An 8444-nucleotide genomic window follows, 5' to 3' on the forward strand; every position below is an offset into this window, starting at 1 on the left:
GGGAGGAAGGGGAGGGAGAGAGGAAGGGAGGGAAAGCAGGAGGGAAAAACAAATTTTGAAAAAAAGACAATGGGGGGAAAACAAGCTGAATGATATCAGATCTCTCATCAGAAACTATGGAGGCCAGAAGACAGCACCCTATATTTCAAATGCTGAAAGAAAGGAACTAACAGTCAACCTAGAATCCAGTATCCAGTGAAAATATCCTTCAGGAATTTACTATAGGCAAATCAAAATGAAATTCTAAAAGTTGTTGGTGTAACAAATAGGAAGAGAAGAAAAATAAAACAGAAAATCGAAACACAAAAAAAAGCAGAAAACAAATAAATAATAAAATGGCAGACTTAAGCCCTAACATACCAATAATTACATTAAAGGCAAATGGTCTCAATACACTGAGTGAAAGACAGAAGTTGGCTTAGTGGGTTTAAAAAACTTCCAAGGAAAGAACTTTTAAAATACCAAACTATATGTTGTCTTTAAGAAGCTCACTTCAAATATAATGATGTAAGTATATTGAAAAACAAAAGAATGGGAAAATACTTACCACGCAAACATTAATCAAAGGAAAAACAGAAGTGTAAATATTAATATCAGATAAATTATATAATAATGAAAAATCAATCCCTCAAGAAAACATAACAATCTTAAGTATGTATCTGACAAACAGTAGGGCTACAAAATTTGTGAAGTAAAGCTACTTGAAAGGAGAAATAAATTGAAAAGTAATTGGGACTTCAAGACCAACAAGACAGAAAATTAGCAAAGACAAAGGACTCAATAGCACCATTAAATAAGATCTAATCAACATTTTTAGAACACTCCATAGTACTAATTTTTTTCAATTGCCTACAGAATATAAACCAATATTTACTATATCCTGAGCCATAAAACAAAGCACAACCAATTTGAAGTAATTGAAATCATGAGTAGTAGGTTCTGCAACCACATTGGAATCAAATTAGAAATCAGAAACATAAGACCACAGGAAAGTCGCCAAACATTTAGAAACTAAACAAAACACTTCTGTGTGGTGGCATTCACCACAATCCCAGTGGCTCAGGAGGCTGAGGCAGGAGGATCACAAGTTTAAAGCCAGCCTCAGCAACTTAGCAAGGCTCTAAGTGACTTAGCAAGACCCTGTTTCAAAATAGAAAATAAAAAAAAAAAAGACTAGGGATCTGGCTCAGTGGTTGAGTGCCTCTGGATTCACTCCTGGGTACCAAAATAAATAAATAAATAAATGTTTAAAAATAAAATCACACTTCTAAATAATTCATGAGTCAAAAAAGACTCAAAGGAAATAAAAAAGTAATTGAACTGAATAAAAATACAAACAGAATTTGTGGGGTACAGCTAAAGCAGGACCGAGAGGGAATTTCATAGCACTGAATATACACAGTAGAAAAAAGGAAAAGTTTCAAATCAATAATCTAAATCCTAATCCAAAATTTTAGAAAAAGAGGAGCAAAATAAGCCCCAAGATAGCAGAAAAGAAGGGAAAAAACAACACTATCTCTGGCAAGTAGAACAGAATGGAACTCTCCAATTTATTTTATTTAGCCAGTTGTCTTAGTTCAGGCTGATATAACAAAATACCTTAGGCTGGGTGCTTTAAAAATAATAGAGATTTATTTCATACAGTTCTGGAGGCCAGGAAATTCAAGCTTAAGGTGCCAGCAGATTCAGAGTCTGATGAGAGTTGGCTCTCTGCTTCCAAGATGGCATCTTCTTGCTGCATCCTCATGTAGAGAAGGATGGCAGAAAGTCAGTAAGGCTGAACTCACTCCCAAGCCCTTTTATAAAGTCAGTAATCCCATTCATGAAGATGGACCCCTCATGGCCTACTCATGGGGTTCCCCATCTTCATGTTCTTACATTGGAGGATTAAATTTCAACATGAATTTTGGAGAAACACAAACAGTCAAACCATAATACTTCATATTGACCTTATATTAAAACCAAAGATAGTGTGAAAAGTAAAATGTAGACCAAAATCTCCCATGAACATAGATAGAAAAATCCTTAACAAAATATTAGCAAGTAAAATTCAGAAATATATGAAAATAATCATGTATCATGACCAAAGCTCTTCAATGTTTTGAAAGTCAATTGATGTGATCTATTATATTAAATATCTAAAGAAGAAAAATTACATGATTATATCAATCAATACAGAAAAGTGTTTGACAAAGTTCTACCCCTATTCATGGTAAATAAAAAATTATCAGGTAATAATAACAGAGCAGAATTTATCAACTTGATAAATTACTTCTACAAATAACCTTATAACATCATATTTAATAGTGAAAGACTAAATGCTTTCCTAGTAACTCTCACCAAACTTTGAATCTGCTGGCAGCTAAGATGAATAACAAGGCAAGGAATGTTCTGTTCCCTAGTTAGTCAACATAGTTAGTGTAATAAGGCAAGAAAAGAAAACAACAGATCATAAAGGGAAAAAAAAACCACACTATCCATATTTGCAGATGATGATATTTTTTTTAAAAATTCAAGGAATCTACAAAAAGTCCTAGAGCTGCCAGGCATGGTGGCACACACCTGTAATCCCAGTAATTCAAAAGGCTGAGGAAAGATAATCTCAAGTTCAAAGCCAGGCCCTAAACAACTTAATGAGATCCTGTCTCAAAATGAAAAGTAAAAAGCATTTAGGCACCCCTGGTTTCAATCCCTGATACCAAAATAACAACAATAACAAGGCTGTCATTATACAGTACAGTAATCAAGACAGTGTCATACTGCGAGAGGAGACAGACATAAGGATCAATGCAGAAGAACAGAGAACCCAGAAACAGACCCACACAAATGTACCCAAGTGGTTTTTAACAGAAGTGCAGAAACAATTGAAAGGAGTCAAGATAGGCTTTCAAAAAACTGTGCTGAAGCATTTGGACATCCAAAAACCAAAAAATGAACCTTAACTGAAGTCTAAGACCTTACACCAAAAATAAAAAATAACTCAAAATGGATCACAGACAGAAATACAAAATGTAAAACTCTAAAACTTTTGGGAGTAGGGGAAAGAGAAAATTTTCAAGATACAGACTGTCCCCAACTTAAATTGTTTGGCTTATGATTTTTCAACTTTACAGTGAGAAATCAGTGAGAACAATGTCACTCTATGGAAATTACTCTTCAAATTTTGAATTTGGATCCTTTCCTGGACTAGCAATATGCAGTTCAATACTCTCTTGAAATGCTGAGCAGGGCAGTGAACCCCAGTTCCCAGTCAGCTCTGTGATCCTGAAGGAAAATATCCAAGACTCTACAGTGTGCTGTGTTGCTTAGCTATGATGACCAGTAGATTAGGAATTCAATGCACTTTTTTAAAAAAATATTTTTTTTAGTTGTCAATGGACTTTATTTTATTTGTTCATTTATATGTGGTGCTGAGAATCAAACGCAGTGCCTCACACATGCTAGGCAAGAGCTCTACCACTGGGCTACAACCCCAGCCCTCAAAGCACTTTTTACTTAAAATTATTTCACTTTACAAAGGGCTTACTGGGATGTAATCCCATCAAAAGTCGAGGAGTGTCTGTATAGAGCTAGGTAGAACATTTTATAAAACTAAATATGTAAGTTATGTGACCCAGTAATTGCACTCTTGATCATTTTTTTATTCTAGACAGATGAATATTCAAGGTCAAATAAAATTATTAAAAATCTGTACACCAATGTTTATAGCAGCTTTATTTGTTATAGCCAAAAACTAGGAACAACCCAGATGTCCTTCAGTGGGTGACTGGTTAAACAAACTGTAATACATCCTTACCATTTCCTATGTAGCTACCAAAAAGAACGAACTGTCAATACATGCTATAGGATGGATAAATCTCCAGAGTTATGATAAGTGAAAAAAGACAATCCCAAAAGGTAACATACTCTATGGCTCAACTTATATAACATTCTTGAAATGATAAAAGATCAGTGTTTCCAGGGCTTAAGGAAAGGGTGGGGCTAAGAAGGAAATAGTTGTGGCTATAAAAGGTCAACATGAGGGATACTTTGGTGGCAATGGAAATGTTCTGTATCAGTATCAATTTTCCACTTGTGATATATACTGCACAGATGCTCCCCAACTTACAAAGGAGTTACATCTCAATAAATTCCAGCATGCATTAGAAATATTCTTAAGTCAAAAATGCACTGAATACATCTAACCTACTAAACATAATAGCTCAGCCTAGCTTACCTTAGATGTGCTCAGAACACTAATATTAGCCCACATTGAGCATAATCATTTAACACAAAGCTTGTTGTATAATAAAGTTTAGAATATCTTATATAATTCATTGAATATGATGCACTATTGAGTATTGATTGTTCCCCCTGTGATCACCCAGCTAACTGCCTGGTATCTCAAATGAAATCTTCCCACCTATCACTAGCCAGGGAAAAGATACAACTTGAAATTCAAAGTGCAGTTTCTATGAATGAGTATCACTTTCACAGCATCATCGAGGAATGGTATAAACTATACTATACTATACTATACTATACTATACTATACTATACTATAGTTTTGCAAGTGGTTACTATTGGGGGGAAATTGGTAAAAGGTTCGAAGGATCTTGGCACATTATTTCTTACAACCACATGTGAATCTACAATTGTCTGCAAGCAAAAGTTCAATTTACAAATAAAAAGTAGACCCAGCTCTGAGTGTAGAACCAATTATCATCATCTACCGTAATTATATAATTTCACTTCCTTTTCTGCCTAGGTCTTTATTTGGCTTCTTATGAAAGTGAGAGCCCAGAGAACCAAACAGAAAAAGAAAGGTGGAAATCTCTAAGGTCAGTCTTTGTGCCAGGATGGGTATAGGGTGTGTGGAGGGAGGGGGTTGGGCTGCTTGGAAGAGGGCTAAGGGGCTTCTGAGATACCTGATCATCAGTCTCCTGGGGCCTTGGCCAGACCATAGACAGGGAGAAGAATAAGCCCAAGTTCATAGGGATTGGGACAGAACTCAAGGGCTAGGGTAAGTCCATGACCACTGGTAGCTGGTCTTTGGGCAATCAAGATATGTGTTCCAGGGCCAGAAACTCCCAGTCCATATCTGTACTCCAGAAAGCAAAACACACATACCATATCCTGTTTATTCTGCATGTTAACACAGCTGAATGGAGATCAGAAATGAGTCACAGCAATGGGCTCGTGAGGACTGAGCCAAAAAGACTTGCCAAACATTCTCTGGCCACCTCCTCTCATATGCTGTGAAGGTGTCCATGCTGGGGAGAAATCAGGGCTGGGACCCTCATCACTTTCTGGCATTTTTAAATCTACAGATCTTCTATTTTGGGGAAGACATGAGAAGCCCAGAGCTGAAGGAGGAGGAAGAGATGGAGCCAGCAGAGGCCATCCACAGCCCCGCCTCAAATGGCCCAGTTGGCGGAGGCAGAAGCAGGGCCTCACTACTTTGCAAATCAAGACCTTGTGGCCTGGTACCCACCACAATAGCTGCATGGGTACAGGAAACCTACTGTGGGACTGCATCCCTGGCAGACTAGACAGGGCCCCCAGACACATGGGTGGCATACGCCTTGGTGACTACCTGCCTTAAGGACGGTGGAGGCCACATTGCCAGTCAGTCTGTCCATCCTGGACAAGGACATGGTGCTACTCCCAGAAAATTGAGTGACTGCAATCGCATTATCTTACTAAGTGACATGCACCACAGAAGTCCACACAGTTTGTCACCAGTTGGTTGAGAGTCTCTGGAACTATAGCAGGCATCATGACATGATGTGAAATAAGCCTATACCAGCTCAGAGCCGACCAGCGGCCCCTGCCATTCTGCTGACAGACTGCTACCCTGTCCCTCCCAATGGGCTTGTCTCTGCAGCCCCATGCACCCTTCCCTTTCTGGATCCTGCTGATATCAGAATAACTTTCTGGTGATGGCTGTGAAACAGTTTAGCAGGACACACGTGGATCACAAAGTTGACAATGTGAACATTACAATCCTATTGCATAGCTCCCTTGTAAACTTTAGAGTTGGTATAAACACATGCTCATAAATCCTGGATATCCATGTCCACTCTGAGTCACTGACTTCTGGATTTTAAGTAGCATTCAACCAAGATGCAGGGTTGTTTCTTAAATCAGCCCCAGGAATGTTGCAGCTGACATTAAAGAGTAGGAAGTGGTGGCCATTTCCTATCCATAGACCCCATGTCATGCTGACAGAGGCTGGTGCATATCAAGTGCTCAGTAAATCTGTGGTGAATGGATACCAACTGCCTGCATGTGTTCAAATGCCTCTTGTACAGAGAAGGTGGCAATAAAACCAATAGGGAACACCTTGAGGCTCCCCCACAGTCTTCACCCAGCCTGTATTTCTAGTCCTTCCTATACTGGACCAGGAAGCAAATGAGCAGTGGAGCAGCTGAGGCCTCACCTGGCCTGTGATGAGTTCACCTAGTCAGGAAGTCATGGAGTGCGATATGCACCCTCTCTGCAGGTCAAGGACTGCTGGGTGTGGGCACAGGTGTGGGAAGTAGATGGAGTGTTGAGATGCACTGGCCCACCCCACCTGGTTCCTGCCCATGTTAGGCCCCGCAGTGGCTGGGACCCACTCAGAACAAGACTGGGACGGTCTTGGGGGACAGACAGGGAAAAGATAACCAGCAGCTATGAGTGCCTCACCCAACTCAGGAAACTGTACCTGGTGAACCAGGACTTCAGTAAGGCCCCAGAAGGCCCCAGGAGCCAGAACCCTGGCAGAGTTGTGAGAGTGCTACATACTAGGGTTGCACACAACCAACCATCCCCCTTTTCCCCTGAGACCCCAGAAAGGGCAAGTAGAGTAGGCAGATAGTGGCAAAGCAGGAAACTAGTCTTGAGATGATCCCAGGCTCTCTGTCCCTCCACACTCCATGTACTGCTCCCAGTGGGGGCCTGAAATGGTGCTGTTGGGGCCAAACTCAAGAAGACTTGAAATTCCAGGAGCTATCTAGAGTCACCTCCTCATTTCCCTATCCCTACCCAAAACTGTCTCTCAGTTCCTGGCATCCCTAAGGCAACATTAGAAAAGATCCTCTTCAGATGGCAGCAGGAACTGTCCCTGCTTCCTGGCTGTGAAGAGTATTGCCTGTCAATATCTGGGGTAAGCAGTCTATAGTTAGGCTGGGCTTAGCAGATACAAGATCAATGCTCAGAGCCTGGCTTCAACCAGAGGAGACCGTCTCCTGCTCCAGCTATAGAAATAGGAGGTAGGGGGTTCTCCCTTCACCCCAAGAGCCAAGGCCATGCTGATCTCCTGGTTTTACCTCCTTATTCCTAAGTTAATTGGTTCAGGGGCCTATGAAGAAACTCTGAGCTTGGGAGTCCTGGGGGCAACTGGCCAAGATGCCCTCTCCCTGCCTCATGCAATTCCTCACCCAGGCCTAGCATCCTAGCTCTCTCTCCCAAGTCCAGCCTCAAAATGCCTCCCACAGCCAGGCATCTCCACTCCTTTCCTAGAGGCCAAGGCCCCAACTCAGTTCTCCCTATCATCAGCCTCGAACCTGGCTGTGGAAAACCTGAAGAAAGGAGGTTGAGAAAACAGTCCAGTCCCACTGAGATTGAAATGTCATGGGTTAGCTGGAGAGGAAGGTCAAATCCTAATAGCATTTATGAAAGATAGCTCCTGGCTTTACCAACCCCATTGCAAAAGAAACACAGAACTTTCCCCCTCCTCTGGCCTTGTACACACTGTGCTTTTTGTACTGCTGTTCCCCACTTTGTCAATCTAGTCAAAGCCACAGCCTCAGGCGCAGGACTTTGTCTTCTAGAAACAATTCCTGATAGTGTTACAAAAATCATGCTCAGCAAGAGACCAAGCATCACTGGGAAAGTTGGAGAAGTCAGGTTTATTTATGCTGGTGGACCCAGATGAGCCAGTGCTCTGAAGTACTGGGCCTGGAGCTGAAGTTACAACCAATAGTGCCACCTCTACAGGAGACTGCTACTAACACCTTTCTATCACCAGAGGGCATAAGTGTCCAATCAACAGCACCACCTCCATATGCTGGGAGGCTCCCAACCCCCGCAGTTGATAGTTGGGATCCTGAGACAGGATCTCAAATATTAACATGCCCTGTATTTGAGGCAGGAGGGCAGCGAATTCACCATGCTTTAAATTTCAAAACAGTGAAGCAGCTAAAAGAGGCTGTAACAACCTATGGTCCTCAAGTACCCTTCACTGTAAGCATGGTCGAATCCATTAACAACTTGAACATGACGCCAGCAGATTGGGCTAATATGTGTAAAGCTGTGCTAAATGGAGGACAATACCTGTTATGGAAGGTTGCCAATGAGGAATTTTGCAAGGAGACGGCTAGGCGAAATGCAGCAGCTGGTTATCCTCAGAGAAATCTAGATATGTTGTTAGGAAAGGGACCTTATGAGGATCAGCAGCAACAAATTGCATATGATCCTGG

At 41.2% G+C, this 8444-nt stretch overlaps 1 protein-coding gene across 3 annotated transcripts in view; it reads left to right on the top strand.

The window, feature by feature from the left end:
* The window catches only part of Rasgef1c (RasGEF domain family member 1C), an 81912-nt gene extending 75658 nt beyond the window's left edge, over window positions 1-6254 (top strand). For all 3 annotated transcript variants that reach the window (XM_048784613.1, XM_048784619.1, XM_048784623.1), the window contains 2 exons: window positions 4748-4820; window positions 5310-6254. In XM_048784613.1, the coding sequence (XP_048640570.1) occupies window positions 4748-4820; window positions 5310-5334 (98 nt within the window). In that variant the 3' untranslated portion in view covers window positions 5335-6254. The remainder of the gene's footprint in view (window positions 1-4747; window positions 4821-5309) is intronic.
* The last annotated feature ends 2190 nt before the right edge of the window (window positions 6255-8444 follow it).

The sequence above is a fragment of the Marmota marmota genome, unplaced genomic scaffold, assembly GCF_001458135.2.
Source record: "Marmota marmota marmota unplaced genomic scaffold, marMar, whole genome shotgun sequence".
Taxonomy (NCBI): domain Eukaryota; kingdom Metazoa; phylum Chordata; class Mammalia; order Rodentia; family Sciuridae; genus Marmota; species Marmota marmota.